The following is a 24,910-nucleotide window of genomic DNA, read 5'->3' on the forward strand; positions in this document are numbered from 1 at the left end:
AGTGAGGCCCGAACTCACAACCCCGAGATCACGAGTAACATGCTTTTCTGACTGAGCCAGCCAGCTGCCCCCATTTTTTTCTACTTCTTTTATTTCCCCATCCTGAGCCACGGCACAGTGAGGAAAGAGAGAGAGAGAGAGAGAGAGAGAGAGAGAGAGAGAAAAGTAGTATAACTTCACCTAGGTAAGAAAGGCATGATGGTCAACTGACAAAGGACGTGTCGTGTGTATCTGTGTGCATATGTGTGTGTAAGAGTAATCGGAGGAACCCAGCCTGACAGGTTATGAACAGGATAACTGTCTTAATCTGCCCCCTAGACTTCTCAGTTTTCTGGTTTCTGCATATATTCTAGTACTTTCTCACTCTAACGGGAGGTAAGGGAGCAGCCCATTCCACTCTTTCTCACGGTTTCCCCCAACTTAGAATAGGTAAAATCAGAAAATTACCTAACGATGCATGGTATAACGAAAAGATCACAATATTGGGAATCAGAAGGCCTATGTCTGAACCCCTCTTTGCCATCTCCTAGCTTTAATTTTGGGCAATTTATCCAGCCTCTCTGAGTGGCCATTTCCTTATCTGTAAAATAATAAAATCTAGTTAGTCATTGTGATTATTAAATAAGACAATGCACTAAAGTACATTGCGCAGTGTCTGACATATAGTAAGTGTATGCTCATGAAATGTATTCTTTCCTGGTTTTAGCTCCACCGCGCATTGCATGTGATCTTGGACAAGTCACATAACTTATCTGTTTCCTCATCTACATCTATAAAACGAAGGCGTCGGACAAATGATCCCTAAGAATCCTCTTACAACTGTCCACAATTCTCCTCAGCCTGGCATCCAGGCCTTCCGCCCGCCGTTCCTCCCGCTCCCCCCTCCACACACATACAAGCTTCGTTCCAGGAGTCCGCCTTGCTTTCCAATACTCCCCACAGGACTCCCAAAGAAGCGCCCAAGCTAAGCTTCTCCCTTATAAAGAATATCGCTTTTTCTCTTTGCAATTGGTTGTCCAGAACCTCCGCCCTCCTCAGTATTTTGCCTATGGCGGAGCTGGACCCCTCCAGCTCCCGCCCAGTCTCTGGTGATTGGCATAGGACCTGGCTCGTCCCCGCCCCCGCTTGACTGACGGCTGCGCTCCAGCACCGCCTCAGTCCCTGGGCGCTCGCTGGCGGGGGTGGCTGGGACCGTTAGCTCGCCAGGCTGGCAGGCTCCGGGCCGCTGCTCCACTGGCGGCCGGGATGGAGACGATGCGAGCACAGCGGCTGCAGCCTGGAGTGGGCACCAGCGGGAGGGGTACGCTGCGAGCGCTTCGGCCGGGAGTGACTGGGGCCGCCGCTGCCACCGCCACACCCCCAGCAGGCCCCCCGCCCGCACCGCCGCCCCCCGCACCGCCCCCGCCGCCCCTGCTCCTGTCGGGGGCCCCTGGGCTGCCGCTGCCCCCGGGCGCCGCCGGCAGCCCCGCGGTGCTGCGGGAGGCCGTGGAGGCCGTGGTGAGGAGCTTCGCCAAGCACACGCAGGGCTATGGCCGAGGTGAGTCTGCGGGTCTGGCCTCCTGCGGGGCACCCGCTGTAAAGGAGCCTTGCTCCCATAGTCCTCTGGATCGCTTTTCCTGGCGCAGAGCCCTCACATGCATTTCCTTTCGGGGAGTTTCCTTCTGGGCTACACACACACACACACACACACACACACACACACACACGCACACACACAGGCACGCACACACACAGCGGCACACGCTCTTACACACGTCTCACCCCTTCCCCTTTATTGAGTTACTACTATATTCTCCAGGGACCCCTTTTTACGAATACAACCATCTTTTCTTCCCAGCCGATTCTCCTTCAGAAATGGAATTCTTCCTGTAGCTTAACATCCTTTTGCCTCTGAGGACCAGTCCCCATTGTGTGGGATCCCATCCTTTATGTCAGATCCAAGACATTTCTCATTTCATACTCTCTCAAATCTTTCTTCTGTGATCTCGGCAATTCCTGGGCTCCCCTCTTAACTTACTCCACCTCCTTAACCTTTTTTTTTTTTTAAGATTTTTATTTTTTTTAAGTAATCTCTACCCCTGATGTGGGGCTCGAATTTACAACCCAGGGATCAAGACTCGCATGCTCCACCAACTGAGCCAGTCAGGTGCCCCTCCACCTCCTTAATCTTGACTTTTGAATTCTTTTCTTACTTATCCTCACCCTGAAATTTCCAGTGCGACCTCAGATTTGCTGGGGAATTAGGTAGTGCCTTCACAAGTCACTTATAATTGTGTTTTTAAATCTGGAACCGTACCACTGAGTCCACACCACCTTCCTGTGACTTAGGACCTCACTTTGGTGTCTTTTTTAGTATGGAGCCTCACAACTCTGGCCTCTCTGTCTGTCTGGCTCTGTTTTCCTGGCCCTTGCCCAGGAACTGAGGATAAATCCCAGGCCTTGGCTCTCTCAATGTTAAATTCTGTGGAAATGAGCCAGGCAGAAACCCTATTTCCATTAGAAATCTTTATCTTACAGATGCCTAATTTCTAGGGTTTCTGAGAAGGGGAATGTGAGGATCTTCTTTGTTGTTTTTGTTTAATCAGTGCAGAATTTCCTGAGTCTGAGCTCCAGATTTATAGTGTAACAAGGAACACAATATAGTGAGGGGTGTGGGATACAGAATGTAGGTCTGGAATTTCTGAGACATCACTTCTTTCTGCTTCGTTAAGTCCTGCCTGAGCTGGAAGTGATTATATCTCTAACCTTCTAGTTGGACAATAATAAAGAGAAAGGTTGTAGGGCTTTCTCTCTGGACAGTAGTGACTTTTTTCCCTCCCTGTGAAAGTGTATTGAAAAGAGCATATGTGGGTTTTGGAGTCAGACAAGCGGGGATTAAATCCCAGATTAAATCTCTGTCACTTGCCAGCTATGTTTTTGGGGAAGTGACTTAACTTCACTACACTTCAGTTTCCTCGAGGGTTATGAGGGGGATTAAATGAGATATTACACCTGACACGTAACGGATGACTTAAAAATGATGGGAATTATCTCAAATTTATTGGTTCATATTTCCTTGGAAAGACCATATCTCATTTTCTCCTGTTCTTAGATCCAGACAGTATAAACCCAAATATTCCCATGAAAACAGATTTTTTAGCTCCATTTGTTAGATGTGCCCAGTGATACGTGTACCATTAGTTTCCTTTTGTTCTTCAACATTTTGAACTCCTACCATGGGGCTGGCACTCTGCTAGGTGCTTGGAATGCAAATGCACGTGATTCTGAAATTCACCATGAGGGAATATAGTTCTTTGTCTAGTCTAATTCCTAGATTTAACAGGGCTTCGTGATGTAACTGTTATCAGCTATTGTCCTGCTGCTTCCAGTCTTTTTAAGTTGAGACCAAGGGAAGGTCTCTGGGCATAGGAGTCGTCACCCTCAATCTGAACCGTTCCTCTTAGAAACTTACAGGCGTTTATTAGAATTGTAGAGGAGTGTACCATTTTTCTTGTCTGTGTTACCTAGGGCTTGGCCTCTAAACTGAGTGTCCTGTAAAAACTTTTTCATTTCCTTAGACAGGATGAAGGAGCAAGGGGATTTTACTGACAAAGAGCAATCAGTCAGGCTTCAGACTCTGCAGCCATTCCTTCCTCCAACTTCCCAACCTCCCACCACACTCCTCATTATTCCTGAGTTTCTCATTTCCAGTCTGGGTGTCCAGCCAGTACTTTGGGAGAGTTTGGCAGGTAGTTCAGCTTCAGGCAAGCAGAATCTCTGCCGATTTGGCTCAGAAGTCCTTCACCACATGGAATCGCTTATTCTGCTTCGATTAATAGGCAAAACTGCCACTGGCATGTACCCACGTACCCTTGTGACTGATGGCATGGTATTTGGGGGCTGGCTCTATTCCCGTGAATATAATTTACTTTGATCTTTGCCCAGACCTTTATCCGATCCAGCAATGCTTTACTGTATCATCTTCAGTTCACATCCTTCACCTTCTGACTGCTCCAAATTCACCTTTTCCACCTTTAGATTTACCTGTACCCATGTAGGACCTCAGCATTTATTTAAAAAACACTAAAATAAATTTTTTCTGTTATCTCACCTGTTTGTCCTATATCTCCCCCACCCCCACCCCCACCCCAACCCCCGCCCAAGATACACACATAGCTCAGTATGCTGTAGGATCTTAGTCAGCTTGTAGTACATAGGGTTTGGAATCGGAGAACCTCACCCTGTCAAACAATGGCTGTGTGATCTTGGATAAATTGCTTAATCTCTCTAGACCTCATCTACTTCATTCATTCGACAAATATTTATTGATCACCAGATGCAGTGGTGAACAAGACAGACGCTCAGTCCCTATCTTCATGGAGCTCACAGTCCACAAGTATGTGTGAGGATTAATGGTGCAATAAGGCAGGATAGGGCAATAGAAAGAGGGTCAGCTTTGAGGCAAACAAACATTGGTTCTGTCACCATGGCCTGTTTCTTAACTTGTTCACATTTTTTTTTTTTAAGATTTTATTGTTAAGTAATCTCTACACCCAACATCGGGCTCAAACTCACAATCCCGAGATCAAGAGTTACATGCCCTGCTGACTGAGCCGGCCAGGTGCCCTAACTTGTTCACTTTTTAGAAAAATTCATATTATAATACTTACCTTGATAGTTTTGTGTGGATTGAATGAGATAATGAGTGCAAGCCATATAGCACATAGTTAGGACTCAATGAATGGTTGCTATTATGCGTTTGGAAACCTTTTGAAAACTGCAGATGATAGGTATTGGTAGCATTTCCATTTCCTTTGCCCCTTTTTAAACATGGCATGTAGTCCCCTTCTAATGTTTGATAGCTGGCAATCTCTAAAACTGGCATGACTGACTGAGTGACCTTGCCCTGTAACTTCTGCATTGCCCTCTTCAAACGTATAGTTTCGGAATTATTGTTCTCCCTTTATATCACAGTATGGTTACATGATTGGAAGTTCTGCCCAGCTACGCCCCTAGGTTGAACAAAGGAATCTTGGGTAGTATTTTCTGTTTAGTTGTTTGGAATCACAGACAGCTTCTTTGTCTACAAGTGACTGTGGAGTTAAATTGATGGTCTGAATATTTCCAGTTTGGGGGATGTTGGATTAGACTCTGTATTGGTTTCCTGTAGCTGCTCTAACAAATTATTGGAAATTTGGGGGCTCACCACAACAGAAATTTATTCTTTCACAGTTCTGGAGGCCAGAAGTCCAAAATCAGTATCACTGGGGGGGGGGGGCAAAATCAAGGGGTCAGCAGGTCTGTGCTCCCTCCAGAAGCTCCAGGGGAGAATCTGTGTTCTTGCCTCTTCCATCTTCTGGGGGCTGCCAGCATTCCTTGGCTTGTGACTGCATCACTCTGATCTCTGCCTCCGTGTTCACACTGTCCTCTCCTCTTCTGCGCTTCATAATTCTCCTTCCCTAAGGACCCTATGATTGCATTTAGGGCCCTGCCCGGCTAATCCAGGATAATCACCCCACCTCAAGATCCTTAATCACATCTGCAAAGTTTTTGCCACCTAAGGAAACATTCACAGGTTTTAAGGATTAGGGCATGGACATCTTAGCAGGGGACATTTTTCAGCCTTCCATAGTCCTCGCCCAAAGTCACTGTCGTCTTGTGGCCCCTCCCTGCCAATGAGTCTATGCACTGGGTCATTCAGGGGTACATTCTCCAAGTTGAAATAGGAAATGTCAGACGGAAAATTGTTAACCAGCTTCCCTGTCTTCATAATAGTGTGCATTAAGCTGGGCCAGCCTATTCTCGCCATCTTGTGTGATCAGGGAGAGCCTTCTCATTCACCTCTCAATTGCATTAGCTATTATCCCTGTTCCCTCACCACAAAATTGTATTTATTTTTATGACATAAAATTTTTACTGTAATTTCATGTGTGTTTTTTTTTTAAACTTATTTATTTATTTGAGAGAGGGAGAGCTTGTGCATGTAGGGGGAGCAGGGCAGAGGGAGAGAGAATCTCAAGCAGACTCCCTGCTGAGTGCAGGGCCCTACGTAGGGATGCGGGGCTGGATCCCAGGACCCTGAGATCATGACCTGAGCTGAAACCCCAAGAGCTGGCTGCCTAACAGACTGAGCCACCCAGGTGCCCCTCATGCCCTTAATGATTTTACTGTATGGTAGATATATAATCTGTACCTCTCATCCCACTTAGACATTCATATTTTATCTCCTAACGACCAAAACCAGAATTTTTCTCTCTTGTTATTGTTCAACATCATGGTACAAGCACTTAAATATTCCTCACTATCTTGGTCTTTCTTGTCTCTTTTAGTCCAGCATCCTCCAGTTACTCCTAAAAAGCAATTGTAGCTGTTAGATGTGTATGTCTTGGTCATTGCTAACCCTCCCACCTCACAGTTCTCTAACCATCCTCATTTATACCATTAGGTGCATGGTTCCTCACTGAAAATCTGTTAAAACCTATGGGCACCCCTCCCATAAACTCTACACACACACACACACACACACACACACACACGATTTCATTGTGGGTTTTAGGCGGCTTGTGAACTCTCACGAAGCTCAATCATGGATCTGATCTTGGACCCTGGGTTAAGATTCCCAAACTGGAAAGAACATTGGCATCAGGATGTCTACATTCAGTCCCCAGCTCTGCCCCAGCATTGACCTCGAGCAGGTCATTTCTCCTTTTGTAGCCTGAGTTGGACTAGATGATCTCCAAAATCCCTGTCAGCTCTAAAGATCAATGAGTCTGTGAGCAGTTTCAAATTCGGATCACAATTAATCGCTTTTATCCTGATCATTCTGCTCGATTTCCCATTTCATCCATTTCTGACACAAGACTCCCTATTTCCTTTGGCTTTGAGTAATCATTAAAAAATAGTCCTGTACTGTGTGCCAAGAGGGATTTAACTGGATATAGACTGGACATATGCTTTTTAATAGGACCTTCCTGGTTACAATGGTTTCCTCCCCTTTCTCTTTATTTCAATATTCTCCCTGTTGTTTGCATGTCAAGAAAGCCGTCACCCAGCTCATTGTGCTAAATTGTCTCAAAGAGGGAACTGGGGCTGAAAAGATCTCAGTGGAAAGAACAAAGATGGCTAAGCTCTCTGGGCAGCAGTGACCTTTGAAGGGCCCCTGCCAAAACCAAGAGTGGGAAGGACAGAGTTTCCTTTTCATGCTGCCTTTTAATGGAAGAATGAACATTGTAAAAAGTCAGTTAGATCCAGGGTGTTAGGAAAGAGCATGTGCGGCTTTCACACTCTGGCTGGTACATGGAGTGCTTGCTTCAGCTGCAGAGCGGAAGAGATAACAGTTGTTGCTGGCCACTAGATTTTGAATGCCTTGCTGACCGGCATTGTGTATTATTCATCTTTGAATCTCTAATGCTCAGAATAGAGCTATGTACATATTACGGGCTCACGTTTCTGCTTAATGTGTGTGTGGCAGCCATGAAAATGTGCTATTCATATCTCCTGCTGCAGGGGCATAACTGACGGACAGCCTGAAGCTGCTGTCCCCTCTGTGTCCATCACCACATGTGCACTGAGGCCACACGTCCAGCAGGCCCCCCGCCCCCCCCATCAGTGACGGGGTCCGGCAGGGGCACTAACTCACACACATCCTGGTGAGGTGTGGATTTCCTTTGGCTTGTGGACTTCCCACTGGCCTGGCTGAACCTTTCTTGGAACTGCGCTGCTGACTGAGATTCTCGTATCTAGACCTCCTTCCTTCCCATGCCACTTCTACAGGTGTCAGACCTTCAACATGGTCCGAAGCCTCTTCCTTCTCATACTTCCTTCCTCCCCAATAAATCTCTTGCTTGTCTATTCTGTCTTGGGGTCTTCTCTTTGGCAGACCTAAACTAACACACTATAAAAGAATGAATGAGTCCTTGTAACCAAAAGTAGAGAGTGGCCATGTTGGAGGATATTGGAGAATGCATGTGATCATGTATTATTATGAGGCTTTTGTTAAAGCCACTTGAAATGTTTGGAACCCTGCAGTCAAAGTGATCCTTTCCAAAGGAAAACTGATTTCATCCTAAACCCTTCAATGGCTAAGATAAAGCCAGTACTCTGCTGTGGCCTGCAAGGTCCACTTTGGTCTGGTCCCTGCTAACTTTTGCAGTCTCACTTGCATACACTTTCCCTCTCTCTTTTCTTCGAGCCACACTGGTCCCTTTATTTGCCATCTTCTCTGCTGCTTACAGAGCCTTTGTGTATGTTGTTCCTTATGTTCAGAGCTCTGTTCTCTCACCTTTTTGCCAGTGAATTCATACTCATATCTGTACTTAAATATCACTTTGTCAGTGTAGCTTTCTTTGGCCTTCTTAATGAGGTCAGATGCCCCCATGACATTTCCCATCATCTACCAAACTCCTTTATAGTGCTTATCACAGTTGCAGTTTTTCATTTGCTTGAGGTTCTCTGGTTAAACTCTCTCTTCCTCTTTAGACTGTAAACTGCATAAGGAAATGGAACAGGGTATGGTTTTGCTCACTATTGTAGCCTAGCATCCAGCACATAGTCTAGCACAGAGTAGGTACCCAATACATATTTGTGCAATGCTTGAGCCCAAGTATTGGGGGAAGAGGGGACTGTTCTGGAATACAGTGTTTTGAGTCTGGTTTTGAGTTCTGAGTTTGATTTTACCCTAATACATTAGCTGGTTGCTGTTTGACAGATGGTGGCAGAAGTCTAGAGACTCCTGGGTCAGAGACAAAGGACTTTATTACTCACAGTACAGCAGGTAGCATAAGCATCAGATTTGTTTGCATCAGTTCTCCTTGCCTCCCACATCTGATGTGAAGGGCGCAGGTGCATGCTTGCATCGGACACGGGTTGCATTACAGAAGAGGAACGAACACTGAGCTTGGGGAACCTGCCACTTCTTAGCAAGCAGTAAGCAGGCTTGTTCTTTGTCCCCGAGGGAGACAGTACCTCATCCCTCAGGTTTCTTGCTGCACACACAATTCCGAGAAATGGCCCAAGGAAAGAGCAGCCATCTCCTTCAAATCTTGGCATACCCCGCAAGATGGAAAGGCGCACAAGAGACCTGTGAAGGAGTGTCTCCCAATATACAGTTCCTCCAAAAATTACTTTTACCTAGGGAAATCATCAGAAGAGAAATTCATGCTCACACACACACACACACACACACACACACACACACACAGGAGTATAGTGTGTGTATATATACACACATAATGTATAATATTCCAGGATGGAAAAGGAATCTGGCTATGGGTTTGCTCACCAGAAGCATAGACTTGAGAATGGCTAAAAGGGCCACATTTCCTTGAGTGGCAGTATTACACAAAGCTTAGGAACATTGACTCTGGAACCAAGATAGCCTGGGTTTGAATTCTTACTCTGCTACTTTCTAGCTGTTACATCCTTGGGCAAGTTATTTAACTTCCCTATGTCTCATTTCACTCATCTGTAAAATGGGGGCACAGAAGTGTTCAGTAGATGCACTTCTTATTGTGCTGGGGATTATTATTCTCGGCCACCTGACCAACTGTGGAATGACCTACTTGCACTTCATCAGGTAGGGATAATGGTCTGCTGACCTGGAAGCTCTGCCTCCAATATTTAAGTTATTCTGCTTTGGTGTTTAGGACTAATCAAAATGTGAACCAGAGAGGTGGGGGAGGAGGCCAGGCATACACTGGTCTTGCCATGCAAATGCCATAATCACAGTCTAGGTTTATTAATTTAAATGTTTTTAAGTGGTGATAAGGAGCTAAGGTGGGTTAGACTCTTGATGTAGGTTCAGGTCGCAGATACCGTCTTGAAGCACAGGACCACTCATTGCTGAACTTAACTGCTTCCCTTTTTGTAGTGAATGTGGTGGAGGCACTTCAGGAATTCTGGCAGATGAAGCAGTCCCGTGGGGCGGACTTGAAGAACGGGGCCCTGGTGGTTTATGAGATGGTTTCCTCCAACAGCCCTCCTTACGTCTGCTATGTCACTCTGCCTGGGGGAAGCTGCTTTGGGAGTTTCCAGGTAAGAGGAGCAAGGGGGCAGTAGCGGAGATAAATGCTTAGCCGCTAGTAGTGGTTTTCTCCATCATTTTGGCCATTAAATCACTCTCTGAAATCACATATTTGAGGACCTGAACCAATTCTGGGCACATCATTCTGGTAAGCATCTGAGGTTCATTTAACCACAAAAGAACCTCAGTAGCTTCTCTTTCAGCCTGCAAAAACCGACATCCGCTTTGAATTGGAGCGGTTATGAATGGGCCCTTTCTCAGTATATCAGACTACCAGCACCTAGCCCATGTTCTAATCTGGCTGTCCAACTTCCTGCCATCTCTTTTTGAGAACACTGAATAGTAATTCCTTACCCACAGTACTTTTTCATAGGCAATTATTAAAAAAAGCAATGTTTGAGTTCTTTAAGAGGTCAAAGGGGAGGCCCTAGGTATGGTGGAAATAGTACTCATCTAAGAGTTTAGAAGACCCAAATTCTTATTCCCCTCACTGCCAGCAGGGCAAGTCAGGTAAATTCTCTGGGCCTCAGTTTCCCCATCTATAACATGAAGGAGATAGGTTAGATTATTTCTAAAATCTTCCTAGTGCTAGCTTTCTATAATTATATGAAAGAACTGTGATATATGATGATGAACAGTGGTTGCTATTATAGGGTAATAAGAAATTTGACTTAGCAGTCTTTGTTGGCTTCCACCATGACATACCGTGGCCAGGGTCAAAAAGTGCAGAGGGTGATGGTGCAGCCCATCATCCTCATCTCCAGATGCTTGCAAAATAGATCTCGGATTCAGGTGTGGCTTCATAAGCAAGCGAACATGCGTATAGAGGGCTGTATCATTGGTTTTGATGAGTACATGAACCTCGTATTAGATGATGCCAAAAAGATTCATTCTAAAACAAAGTCAAGAAAACAACTGGGTCAGTTGTCTCCAAACTACAAATGATCAATGAAGTGAGAAATTCTAGAGAAGGCCATGTAGTTTGCTTTTTTTTAGAGGTCCTTTGTTGGGAGTGTAGTTCTAAAACATTTGGTTGTATTATTTTGATTACCTTTAAGTTATTACCAGAGGACAATAAATGCTGTGGGATTGTTTTTATTTAAAAAAAAAAAAAGAGTGCTCGCTTCGGCAGCACATGTATTACAATTGGAACGATACAGAGAAGATTGGCATGGCCCTTGCGCAAGGATGACATGCAAATTTGTGAAGCACTCCGTATTTTTGTTTTGTTTTTTAAAGATTTTATTTATTTGACAGAGAGAGACACAGCAAGAGAGGGAACACAGCAGAGGGAGTGGGAGAGGGAGAAGCAGGCTTCCTGCGGAGCAGGGAGCCCAATGCGGGGCTCCATCCCAGGACCCTGTGATCATGACCTGAGCCGAAGGCAGATGCTTAACGACTGAGCCACCCAGGCGCCCCACATTCCATATTTTTGAATCATTGAACACTACCTCAAAAACTAATGATGTACTATATGCTGGCTAACTGAACATAAAAAAAAGAAAAGTTTGACTAGTGTGAATATTGTCATCAAAGATGGATTTTTTTACGTCACCCATAGGAAGGTAGCCTTCTGAAATGTCAACTTCGAGTCTGAATAGGAATTTAGAGGAGATAATAGACATTTTGTTGTGTTTTTATGGTTTGTAAAACCCTTAGACAAAGTTATAACCCCTGCTATGTGCTTCCATAGCCCCTTGAACTTCCCTTATCATACCACTTATCACAACATATCATGATTGATTATCTCACCTAGTGGATTATGCTTCATGGAGGCAGAGATAGTATCTGTCTTCTTTCTCGTTCAGTTTTAAATCCTTATTACCAACTCAGCACCCAGCAAAGAGGAGGCACTTAATAAATCTGTGGCATGAATGAGGACCATTCATTCAGTTCCTGCCTCAAACAGAAAAGTCCTAAGGAGACTTCATTTCAAATATGGTGACTTAAGTTTTTTCCCCTCGGAAACCCAGCCATTTCAGAGAAATAAATATATGCCCAGGATGACTAATCTTTATACTTTCTCTTCTAGAGAATAAGGTCTCTCCTCCCTTCTCTCATCTCATCTTATTGTTGAATGAAGATTTGATAATTTTATGGTGATGTCCAGAACTGAGCCATCATAGTAATTTGATTTGTCTTCCCCCCAAAGAATAGAATTATCTATCTTGGCTTCTTTTAGCTTATATCTTTTATATCCATTTTGGCAGGTGAAATTTCTCCTGGTGGTTTTTCTCATGGATGACTTTTCAGGAATACTACTATACTGTAGAGTGAGCAGCAGACTAGTGAGTAGAGACAGGCTAGTGAACAGAGAAATTGAAGAAGATGACTTAGGGTTAATGCACCAAGCACCATATTCTGACAGACCTGTCAGCTAAAGGAAATCAGGAGTTATTGATACTAAGGGTGGTTAATTAGCAAACATATCCCAGTCTACTTTTAAAAACTGTAACATTACTTTCTTCCTTTCCTCTAATCCTAATCATAAATGACAGAGGGCACAGAGGCCTTTGAGGCCGCCAGTGATGATGAATTATAAAGGAATGCTCTGGTGCCTGGAGATTTAAGGTTGAGTGATTTACACTTCTGAAAATCAGAAGTCCAATATGATACCCACAGTGGATACAATGTAAAAAACATGAATTAACTTTTAAATTTTTCTTGCTTTCTCCAGGTCAGCTTTCCTTCCCCTTGCCACCCCTCTCCTTACTTCCACTGGGGAAAAAAAAAAGACTACAAATTCCTCCTTCAGATCTTGGACTCTGTTCAGGGAGAGCTCATTGACTCACTGCATTATTGGGGGGAAATGCCTGCTCGAAGCTAAAAGTGAAGTCCAAGAATCCCAGATGGGTGCTTCTGGTAGAGACTAGAGGTCTCCTCTGCAGAAGCAACCTAGACACAGATTTGTTCTACTTTTAGGTTATCTAGAGGGATGAAAACAAATCTTGCCTATGCACAGAACAGGAGAACAAGATACAGATTTCGAACAGGCTTGGCAGAATCTGGCTTTTGAGTAATTAATTCTGTCGACAGTTTAAACAGGGGTATTTTTTTATATCCAGTGATTATATGCTGACTTCAGCAGCCTCCCTCATTCTGCATTCAATTTGGTATGAGCTATCGCCGTCTCCAGTTCCTTAATGACTTCAGGATGTTGAATCAAAATTATGTTTCCAAATGCCTCAACCATTTTCCAATACAAACTTTGGAGGGTTTGCTGAACGAACTGATTTATCCGAAGACTGTCCAAGTGTCTTCTATCCCAGCGTTTCCTCTATCCCGTTTCTTCCTCTCCCTCAGACACACATATGTCCATGTTTTCTCTCTCTCTGCCCTGCCTAGTTTTGCCCCACAAAAGCTGAGGCCCGGCGGAGCGCTGCAAAGATTGCACTCATGAACTCTGTGTTTAATGAACATCCTTCCCGAAGAATCACTGATGAGTTCATTGAGAAGAGTGTCTCTGAGGCTCTGGCATCTTTCAATGTAAGTTACTGGGAGTTGAAAGAAAGGAGAGTGGGAGTTGGTAGAACTGGCTGGTTGGGAAGTCTTGTAAATCACTGGGAAACAGAGCAGGAATTCTTGTTTTCTTTCCTGTCTGTACCTCTTTCTGTTTATTCTCTATCATTCTTGTGTATTACATGCTCCCTAGTCTCAGTCACTGATTCTATGTGTATGTTTATGTTTTTGTTGATGTTTTGCTTCTTTCATTGTGTCTCTTTGGTATCTAGAAACCTTTAATTCAAGATTTATGGAATTTTAGAGATATTCCAAAATTAAAACTGAGCTTGAATTCTACTTTTCCCAGTTTTGGTTTAAGAACTTACTCCCTTCTTCCTTCAATGTTTGTTTGTTTATAAAAACCTCCACGCCAAGCATGGAGCCCAGTGTGGGCTTGAACTCATGACCCTGAGATCAAGACTTGAGCTGAGGTCCAGAGTCGGACACAACTGACTGAGCCACCCAGCCGCCCCTTTTTTGTTGTTATTCTTTTTTATTATATATGACTGTTCTTATTGTCACTTGTCTCCCTACTTCAACTATTAATAAAGAACACTTTATAATACAGTGTCTTATTTCCTTTTTCCCCTCCTAGGAAAGGGGTAGATACTTTATTTACTCTCCTTAAAAAGAATGTCTGTTCTTTTAAATGATGATGATGATGATAACCATAGCTAATCCTGAGTATTTACTTCGTGCCAGGGACGATTCCAGGGGATTTTTATGTATTTTATCTCATTTGATCATCACAGTAACGCTTTGAGGTATAAGAACTATTTTTTACCCCTATTTTACAGATGAGGAAACTAAAAACATGGAAGTGCAATTTTGCCTGAAGGGATGTAGCTAGGAAGTGATAGAGCCAAGACTGGAACCCAAATGAACTTAGAATTTTCTATCTCAGGAGCACATCTTAGAAATGAATGCTGCCTTTCTTCCTTCCCACAAGTTCACTGATAGGCTGATAAAGTCAGACAAATTCTGTTTCTGTTCTCTTTGAATTTAAGATGTAATTACATATACTAAACCACTTTGGTTATCTGTTTGTGTATTTATCAGTGTTGAGCACTTTAAATCATAAGTTGGCTTCCCTCTGTTACCCAGGACCCATCTGATTTTCTCCCATTTCCCTTTGCCCCAGTCAGCAGTATCTACAGGGAATAAAGACAATTTTTATATTAATCAAAGTCAATTAAAATGAAGAAAGTACATTTATCACTCTTAAGTCATCTAATGTATTATAAAATGAACATTAGTTTGGATTATAGAAAGCAATGGTTCATCGTTTTGAAATTATGTTTCTACTAGCTACGTGACTTTGAGCAAGTTACCTAATCTAAGTCTCAATTTCCTCAAATTCTTTCCATCTCTCCACTCAGCCGTCCTCTAGATATTGGCTTTGTCCTTGGGCTGGCTCCCCTTAGGGTGTAAGACAGCTACAGAATTTCAGACATTAAATACAGATATAACTACAGTTAGAGACAGAAAGAGACCATTTTTCTTTCTCTCCTCTTTCTTCCTTCCTTTCTCTCTCTCCCTCTTTCTCTCTTTCCTTTCTATCTTTCTTTATTTTCTTTCTTTTTCTTTCTCTTTCTTTCTTTCCTTCTTTCTTTCCCTCCCTCCCTCCCTCCCTTCCTTTCTTTCTTTCTTCCTTTCTTCCTTTCTCTTTCTTTTCTTTTCTTTTCTTTCTTTCTTTAAGTAGGCTCCACACCCAACCCAGTGTGGGGCTTGAACTCAGGACCCTGAGATCAAGAGTCACATGCTCTACGACTGAGCCAGCCAGGTGCCCTGAGACTGTCTTTTAGTATCTCTTTAGTAGTAAGGAATCTTTTTCCAGAAACCCTCCAGCCGACCTCCCTCCTACCTCCCAATGGCCAGAATTCTCACCTTAAAACCAATTACAAGCAAAAGGAATTAGGATTTACCCAGTGGAATTAGAGGATAAAATCACTCTTCCCGGGGGGGAGACACATGGAAGATGGGTAGGTACTGGAACAAGATTAAGATTCTATAGTAACAAAAAAGGAAATAGATGTTGGGTAGGTCACCAGCAAGGTCTACTACAAAGCGTTTAGGAAATACAAATTAGTATTATTCCTGCCATTATTTCTATTTGATTAGTCCCTCAAAATTGAGAATTTAATAGATTTCTCATTAATTTCCCAATGGAATTGTCATACTCCAAATAACATCAATTTGGTATTAGCTATGGGTAATGTTTACATTTCTGCCTTCAGCTTTTATTCTTTAATAGTCCCGACCTGAGGGGCACCTGGGTGGCTCAGTCATTAAACGTCTGCCTTCGGGTCCTGGGATCAAGCCCCACATCCGGCTTCCTGATCCGCGGGGAGCCTGCTTCACCCTCTCCCACTCCCCCTGCTTGTGTTCCCTCTCTCGCTGTGTCTGTCAAATAAATAAAAAATCTTTAAAAAAATTAATTGTCCTGGGGCGCCTGGGTGGTTCAGTTGGTTAAGCGACTGCCTTCAGCTCAGGTCATGATCCCAGAGTCCTGGGATCGAGCCCCACATCGGGCTCCTGGCTCAGTGGGGAGACTGCTTCTCCCTCTCTCTCTGACTGCTGCTCTGCCTACTTGTGCTCTGTCAAATTAATAAATAAAAATCTTAAAAAAAATTTAAAAAAATTAATTGTCCTGACTTGGGAGACTGTATTGTACTATGTCTTTTGATCAATCACCCAGCCTCTGTAGCTCTGAATTTCTTCATTTGTAAAATGAATAGGTTGAATTAAATTAACTCTAATTTCTTTGCAATTACATTCTAATGTTCCTACCACTTATCAAGTATTCTGTGGTTAAATGTTTATTGAATAAATGGAGTTCGTTTATAGCCATGTTAGATGTAGAAGTGTAATAGGAGGTAGATCTTCCCAACTTGTGGGTCATGCCACTTTGGTGTACTCCAAACAGGTTTCAGTTGTGCCATAATATTGATTCCCCTCAGCTTTCAAGGGACTGAGCAAGGCCCAGGGCAGATGGACTCCTCTGCCAGCAGCCTCTTCTGTATACCCCAGTTGGTTGTACAGAGATGATCATTACTTTCTATGTACTGTATCATGGAAAACTCTGGAGGTACTGAAGAAGGTATCATATTGAATGATTATAGGCAAAAATGAAAAGGTTACTTGCTTCCGGGCCCTAAATGCTAATAGTGAAGATTACGTTTGTCCTTCCTCTCTCTAGCTTTTCATTTTTAAATCCAAATTTTGTGATCTTTGCTTCGCCATGAAGATTAACTACATGTTCGCATGTTGTTTCTCATGAGCCACAAAACAGCATGGGTTGATCTTGTGTAGTTCTGACTTCTTGTCAATTCTAGCACAGCAAAAACAAATAATAAGCTAGCACTTATGATATACTTACTGAGTGCATTGAACTATTTTAGGTGTAATAAATATACAGTAAAGCCCCATGAAAAGTGCCCCATAATGAACTGAATTTGGATTTGGATATAACTTGATTGGCTCCTGACCTCTACCCAGTCCCCTTTCTTAAAAAGAGCAGAATCTTAGGTGTAGGGCAGGAATGGTCATGTAGAACAAGCTACAAAGAGCAGGCAACTTCTCAGGAAGCAGGAGAAAGTTGGGTACCTCTGTTCCCAGTAGTCTCCTGGCTTTGTTTTCTTAGATCAGGTTGACAAAAAGGTCACCAATAAACCAGGAGATGCCCTTATTTTGGAAGTCCCAGCCAGCTCCAGGGTTTGGAATTATCTCTAATAATGTTAAACCACCACCAAATAGCACTAAACCAGAGCCAGTACCAGAATGGATTTGGATTGTGTAACTGGATACCTAGTCTAATGTAATAATGTACCACATTTTATATAATTGGAGTTTTTAGACCACACTTATCCCTTTTTAAATAATTTTTTTATTTTTTAAAAGATTTTATTTACTTGAGAGACAGCACAAACAAGGAAGAGGGGCAGAGGGAGAGAGAGAAGCAGACTCCACACTGGGCAGGGAGCCCGACGTGGGGCTCAATCCCAGGACCCCGAGACCATGACCTGAGCTGAAGGCAGACCCTTAACCAACTGAGCCACCCAGGCACCTCAATAATCCTTTCATTTAATTCTCAAAACAATCTTAGAGGCTACATCTGTGATTATTCCCATTTTACAGATAAGGAAACAGAGGCACAGAGAAATTAAATGACTTCACTAAGGCGTCAAGACTAGTAGGAGATCCAGTCCCTGCTTTTAACTTCTATACTGTATTGCCTTTTTCACAGGACAATGTATCTTAGTTCTACCCTTACAAGGTCATGTCACCAGTAAGACACACAAGGCAAATGTCCAAGAGGCCAAACTGCTATCCAGAATTTACCATGCTGATGGCTCCTACTGTTTCCCTTTAAAGTGCATTTGCCCAGTTATCCTTTAGGCTAGTCCAATCCTGTATGCTGAGATCACTCTGTTTTTTGGGCTGAATCAGGGATCTTCTCTATGTCCAGTGTTCCCTCTTTGTAAGATAGGAAAAACCAGATTGACCTCTGTCACCTGAGTTAATATGTGTGATGGCTCTGGAGTCCTCTAGGTCTGTGCTGACCAGCAGAATAGCCACCAGCCACATGTAGCTATTTAGCACCTGATATGTGGCTAGTATGAATTAAGATGTCCTGTAAGCATGAAAGAGACATCAGATTTTGAAACCTTAGTATAAGAAAAATAATGTAAAATATTTCATTAAAAATTTTTATGCTCAGAGTGCCTGGGTGGCTCAGTCGTTAAGCATCTGCCTTTGGCTCAGGTCATGATCCCAGGGTCCTGGGATCAAGCCCCACATTGGGCTCCCTGCTTCACAGGAAGCCCGCTTCTCCCTCTCCCACTCCCCCTGCTCGTGTTCCCTCTCTCGCTGTGTCTCTCTCTGTCAAATAAATAAATAAAATCTTTAAAATTATGCTAAGTATAGTTAAGATAATATTTTGAATATATTAGCTTAAATAAAACATGCTATTAAAATTAGTTTTACCTGTTTAATGTGGCAACTAGGAAATTGTATTTTTTTATCTTTTTTTTAAGATTTATTTATTTAAAGAGAGAGCTCACAAGTGCTTGCTGGGGTGGGGGGGGTGGTAGGGAGGCAGAGGGAGAAGGAGAGAGAAACCCAGGCACACTCTGTGCTGAGTGCAGAGTCCTCTGCGGATGGATCCCACAACCCTGAGATCACCACCGAGCCTAAACCGAGAGTCAGACGTTCAACCGACTGCGCCACCTAGGCGCCCCTAGGCAATTTTAAATTAGGTTGGGGGCTCGCATTATATTTCTACTGGACAGTGCTGCTTGAGGTGATAATCCTGATTGAAAATCTATTTGTCTTTTCCTTTCCTCTGTTACAGGGCAACAGGGAGGAAGCTGACAACCCAAATACAGGGATTGGTGCCTTCCGATTCATGTTGGAATCCAACAAGGGCAAGTCAATGTTGGAGTTCCAGGTACTGTTCCACCTACTTCTCTGGCTCTGATAACTTGGATCAACCTGTGGGGATATGTATAGATATACATATCTCCTACTAATCCCTAAGTCACTGATACTCAGTTGGAAGGGAAGGGAGAGAAGGTTAGAATATTTTTCAAAATATAAATACCTTCCTTTCCCAAAGAGCATATCAGAGATGGTAGGAGATGCTTCCATAAATGTATTTTGTAAGAGGTTCCCCATGTAATTCTGATGCAACCTCCTAAATATAAAAATACTATCCTGATACTTCCTATCCTTTCCCCAGGAACTAATGACAGTTTTTCAACTGCTGCACTGGAATGGCAGCCTTAAGGCCATGAGGGAAAGACAGTGCTCTCGGCAGGTAAGAGGTCCTATAGGTAGATGAGAGGAATCTGGCAGAAGGACTATTTTGAGGTGGCTGTTCTGTTAGAAATGAGCAGGCCTATAGTTATCAGGTTGTGAATACTGAAAGCCTCACTTTAAGTGCCCTTTTCGTTCCTATCATCTTTCTTATTTAGATCTTAGCTGTCATTCTTTCACCTGCCTTGCTTCCCCCACCAGGAAGTTTCCCTTAAGACACTTCCTTAGAGGACTTAAGTGCTAACTTCAGTCAGGACTCCAAGGCGGAGTTCCTAGCCCTGCTGGGTCAATGTGGTATGAGCCCTGCCCTTGTCAGTGATCTTCATATTTCTTTCCCCTTCCAGGAAGTGTTGGCTCATTATTCACACCGGGCCCTGGATGATGATATTCGCCACCAAATGGCATTGGACTGGGTGAGCCGGGAGCAGAGTGTGCCAGGGGCACTGTCTAGAGAGCTGGCCTCTACTGAACGGGAGCTGGACGAAGCCCGGCTGGCAGGCAAGGAGCTGCGCTTCCACAAGGAGAAGAAAGATATTCTCCTGCTGGCCGCTGGGCAGTTGGGCAATATGCATTCTTCCAACTGCTAGGCATCCACTCACATACTCCGTCTTCTCTAGACCCTTTTTTATGTCTTTTCTAAGACTTAGTTGATTTCTGTACATACTTTCTCAATTTTATACTTTAAAATATAGATATATATATGTATATGTATAAATTCTACACTCAGATTCCTATTTGCTGAGAGATCCCTTTTCTTCTGGTTTTTGGATGTCGTTTCATTTGAAACATCGCCACTCCACTTTGTAAGAGGCTGTCTTCAGAGCTTACACTCCCAGTAACTCTGTGTACTCATTTCAATAGCACAAGATGACAAAGTGTTCTTTAACGTAACAGGGAGCTTGAATGAGGACTATGTGCCCCACCCTCACCCTCATTCCTGCTTTCCCTTGGATTCCAAACAGGGTGTAAGTATGAAGCCTTTGGCTTTGGCTTCTCTTGAGCTGAGCCTACTTCGTAGAGTTGTTCCTCCAGTAACTATATATTTCCTAGCCTAGACTCCCCCGCCCCACTATCTTACTCCTCTTCTGCCTTCAAGTGGTACTTCATTTTGAGGCTTCCTTTATTATTTGGAAGGAAGTGGAGATCTGGTATCTTATTGTTAAAATCATTCCTGAGAAACTTCCCAGAGAGAGGAGAGGAATTATAGACACAACCCATAGGTGTTTATCACCTAAATTGCCTCTGGGGCATAGAAACCATACTAAGCTGATAATCTAGCTTTCCCGAGGTATTCTATGCTCCAGAAGGGGTCAGGGTTGAAGCTGCTTATCTTCAAATACTCCCTTTTCTCTCTTCCTCCCCTGCTCACCCAGCTTAGTTGAGTCCAGTATTTAGACCTTCCTGCCCGCAGAGATTTGTAGAAGGGAAAACATTTCCCTGTTCCCTCTCCTCCCAACATTTTGCTCTTTGGAAACAGCTGTCCTGTTTGGCGAGGGCCATGTTCCTCTCTCTGCCTCGAAGTTCCTGCTTTTTGCTACCTTAGATGTCCATAGATTCGGTTGTTTTCTCTCTTTTCTTTCTTCTTCCTCCATGTTCATTATTAGAGCATGAGTCGATCGGGAAAATGAGCCTGGCATTATGGCACTTCCTAATTGGAACCTTGGGAGACTGCAGGAGGGCAAAGAGGCTCGATGATTAACTATTTGTGTTTTTAAGACTCCCTCTCCCCACCCCACCCTGCCTCTCCTGGGTGAAAGAGAGAAATGATCTGGAGTACAGCGAAAGCATTCCTCTTTGGGAGAATGTTTTGTAGGTCTCTCGAGGATGTATTTTCCCCCTTCGTTTTTGTAATCTCCTATACTGTATATAGTATATAATGTTCAGGGCGCTTTCTAAAATGTGCTTGGGAAGTTTCATGCTTCTGCAATTGGACTTTCCATTTAATGATGATACACTTTGTTTTTAGAAATAGGTTAGGAAATAGGCCACAATTTGCTCTTTTGGACCAGATAGAGTTAAGATGATAGTCAGCTTCTTTGCCTTTGAAATCATCTTGGTAGTCAGTACAAATGGGATCAGCGGTAAGGAGTCTAGCAACTGTTTTAGTGCTTGAAAGGGACCTCCTTGAATTCTCCAAGCCCCATCTCCGTATACCATGAAGCACATATAGGGTTGGAGTAGAGGCTCCTACATTAAATAATAGGTATGTCTGTTCAGCTTTTATTCATATTTATAATCCAGAAATCATAAACCCTCATTTGTCTTATGCTCCTTTCTCTTGGAAGTGTGAAGGGGTGTGAGTTATGGGACGAATTTCTTCTTGCCCCTCCTGGAATGACTATTTTTCTCAAATAACAACCAGTAAGATCCCAAAGAACTTGAGAAAAATTGTTCCCTGATCTGTCCATTTTCATTGTTAAAGAATTTACTTATCTTTTTAGTACTTTCTATGTATTTTATATGTATAATTTTATACAATTAAAAATAGATTTTTGTCTAGTGAGCCACATTGACTCTTTCTTGAGACCTATGTATCAGAGGAGCTCTAAAACGACCCCTTCTTTTACAAGTACACTAAAAGAGAATTTTGATTATTTTTTGGGTGGTAGAAATAAGATTGTACTGCTGGGAGAAAGTATTCTGCCTCCCCTTCTCCAGACATTTGAGGAGTCTGGATTTTGTCACTGATCCTATCTTCTCAAGCTCTACCCATTTCCACTGGCAATCTCACCCACCATGGTGACTTCAACTCTATCATACACACCATTCTCAAATCTATTTCTTTCACCCTTTTAAGCTTTTGCATCTATATTTCCACATATTGGACATCACTACCTGAATTTATGGCACAAGCTCTTTGAATTCACATATTCAAAATAAAAGCTATTTCCATACATGCTCCTCTTTGACTCCCCAAATCTGTTATTAGGATTATTATCTACCCATCTATCTAAGCTAGAATCTTAGGTCCATCCTTGACTTTTCCTTACCATGATCTAATCAGTCACTGTTGAGGTTACCTCCTATGTAAACTTAAAAAAAAAAAAAAAGATTTATTTATTTGAAAGAGAGAGAATGCAAGCAAGGAGAGGGGCAAAGGGAGAGAGAATCTGCAAGCAGACTCCTTGCCAAGTGCAGAGCCTGACCCAAGGCTCGATCCCAGGACCCTGAGATCATGACCTGAACCAGGCACTGAACCAGCTGAACCACCCAGGCGCCCCTCCTATATAAACTTCTTAATCTGTCTTGTCCATATACACTGCCTTAGTTCAGTCATTTATCATTTCTGGGCTGGAGCACTGCAACAGCTTCCTACCTAGACTCTGTCTTCATTCTTAACATCCTCCACACTATTGTTAGATTTCTTTCTAAAATACTTAGTACTGTACCACTATCTTGCTTAAACCATCACTTAGCTATTTCGTCTTTAGTAGCATTCCCCAAAGTTTTATATGTGAACCCTTGGTATTACCTGAGACAATTTTAGGTGGTAGATGGGCAAACATTTTTAATTTTTAAAAAATTTTTTAAAGATTTTATTTATTTGAGAGAGACAGAGAGAGCATTAGTAGGAGGAAAGGGCAGAGGGAGAGGGAGAAGCAGACTCCCTGCACCGATGCAGGACTCGATCCCAGGACCCTGGGATCAGGACCTGGGCCAAAGGCAGATGCTTAACTGACTGAGCCACCCAGACACTCACATTTTTCATTTTTACTTATAGTCTAATCTGAAACTGTCAGAAAAAAAATACAGATTTTACATTTATGCCAGTGATATTTAAATTCAGTATAAATTTGTTTAATTAACAAGTCAGTCTACTTAAGGAAAAATACTAATCAAGGAACATCATGGGGGCTATCTGTGATTGTGAAAAATCATGAATACCCAAACACTTGAAGTCGAGAAATTATTGCCTACAGGATAAAATTCCAAAATCTTTAGCATGGCATGCATTTTGGCCCCAACCTGTACTTTCACCTTTATTTCCTAGCCGCACAGCATCAGGCAAACAGAATTTCTTGCCATTCTGGTTATTTGTTCCTTCAATAAGTATGTATCAAATGTCTACTGTGAGCCAGATACTGATCTAAACTGTAAGGCTGGGACGCCTGGGTGGCTCAGTCGTTAAGTGTCTACCTTCGGCTCAGGTCATGATCCCAGGGTCCTGGGTTTGAGCCCTGCATCGGGCTCCCTGGTGGGAGCCTGCTTCTTCCTCTCCCACACCCTCTGCTTGTGTTCCCTCTCTCGCTGTGTCTCTCTCTGTCAAATAAATAAAATCTTAAAAAAAAAATAAAATAAAACTGTAAGGCTATCGTTGTAAATAAAAGTCTCTGCCATAAGGATTACACTCTAATGGGAAATCGACAATAAACAAGATAGAAAGTAAACAAGGTAACTGGGCTGGCATTTAAACTCTGTGAAGGAAATAAACAGAGTGAGGGACAGTAAAGTAGAGAAGAATCCTTCGATTCCGGCAGCATTTTTGGGAGACCTAAAGGATGAGGTTGAATGAGCCATGTGAAGAGCTGGAGTAAGAACATCAGGAACAGGAAGTTCCAAAAGTCCTGAGAGGAAAGAGACAACCATAGTTAAGGGAAAGTGTAGGGAGAGCTTAATGAGACTTTGGTGATGGAAGTCGTTGGAAACTGGCAGAGCAGGTGGTTTGAATTTTATTCCAAGTGCAAGAATAAGGAAGGGTTTTTGGTAGGGATAAGGCCAGCTGATTTTTTCAAAGATCACACTACCTACTGTGGAGAATGGATTAGTGTCTCCTAGTCTCAGTACAACTGCTTTGCCTGGAAAACTATCCAGTCTTAAAGGCCTAGTTCAAATGGAAGCCTTCTTATTCCCAGTCCTATTATAAACTTCCTTTGTACTGCCATAACAACTTTGTGATAGCAATCATCACTCTCATAATTATATAAAGTAATTGCTGATAACGTAATTATTTTTCCTTTCATTGCCAGCACCTTCTCTAGTATTAGATACACATATTATAACTGTTTGATTAAAAAAATTAATAAATAAGTGGATGTGCAGTCCACCACTGTTGAAGGCCTACATCAGGATTCCAGAATTTGGGGGCAATATGGGTTTTGCGTCCTAGGCAAAAAACTCCTAGGTTTTTAAAACATGAAATACCTGCACCATTCTCAAAGAGCTAAAGTCCCTATTTTGTTTAAAGCCATGTTTTTTTTTTTTTTTTTTTTTTAACTCTCGGAGGTGGTGGCAAGAGTTTGAGAGTTTATCTTAAAAAAATAAGCAGCTGATACCTGTCTCACCAATCCTAGTTCACTGACAGCCAGGTCTGTTAGTTTTCTTGAGAGACAAATTCGGTGCTGCAGTACGAACCGGAAGCAGCTTTTTGAGCCAGCATTGCTGACTGAACTATTTTAAAAATGTTTCCATCACGGATCCAGCTACTCCTTCGAACAGGGTACGGGTCTAGAAGTTTTGAGGGAAAAAAACATTCATCAAGTTCCATTTCCTAGTATGGAGTCCAAGGAGACGGAAAACAATCCTCTAATAAAGAAATCAGGCAGTGATTCTCCGGCAGTAGTATTTTTCCTCGGCTGCCCTAATTAATAGGAA

The 24,910-nt window shown here is 42.9% G+C and overlaps 1 protein-coding gene and 1 non-coding gene across 3 annotated transcripts; both read left to right on the plus strand.

Moving 5' to 3' along the window:
• Nucleotides 1-1,157: 1,157 nt before the first annotated feature.
• Nucleotides 1,158-21,821, plus strand: LIX1L (limb and CNS expressed 1 like). 2 transcript variants are annotated; one of them, XM_025858477.2, is made up of 6 exons: nucleotides 1,158-1,537; nucleotides 9,848-10,011; nucleotides 13,346-13,486; nucleotides 18,855-18,950; nucleotides 19,242-19,319; nucleotides 19,663-21,821. In XM_025858477.2, the coding sequence occupies exons 1-6, from the start codon at nucleotides 1,246-1,248 to the stop codon at nucleotides 19,903-19,905; spliced, it is 1,014 nt and encodes a 337-aa protein (XP_025714262.1). In that variant the 5' UTR covers nucleotides 1,158-1,245; the 3' UTR covers nucleotides 19,906-21,821. The 2 variants fall into 2 exon arrangements, with proteins under 2 accessions (XP_025714262.1, XP_073745985.1); XM_073889884.1 differs by lacking the exon at nucleotides 13,346-13,486.
• On the plus strand, nucleotides 11,117-11,223 carry LOC112813441 (U6 spliceosomal RNA). The gene has a single exon (XR_003205526.1). It is a non-coding gene; the product is annotated as a U6 spliceosomal RNA (small nuclear RNA).
• Nucleotides 21,822-24,910: the final 3,089 nt, after the last annotated feature.

The sequence above is a fragment of the Callorhinus ursinus genome, unplaced genomic scaffold, assembly GCF_003265705.2.
Source record: "Callorhinus ursinus isolate GAN/ISIS: 27379988/994484 unplaced genomic scaffold, GSC_fseal_2.0 scaffold121, whole genome shotgun sequence".
Classification (NCBI taxonomy): Eukaryota; Metazoa; Chordata; class Mammalia; order Carnivora; family Otariidae; genus Callorhinus; species Callorhinus ursinus.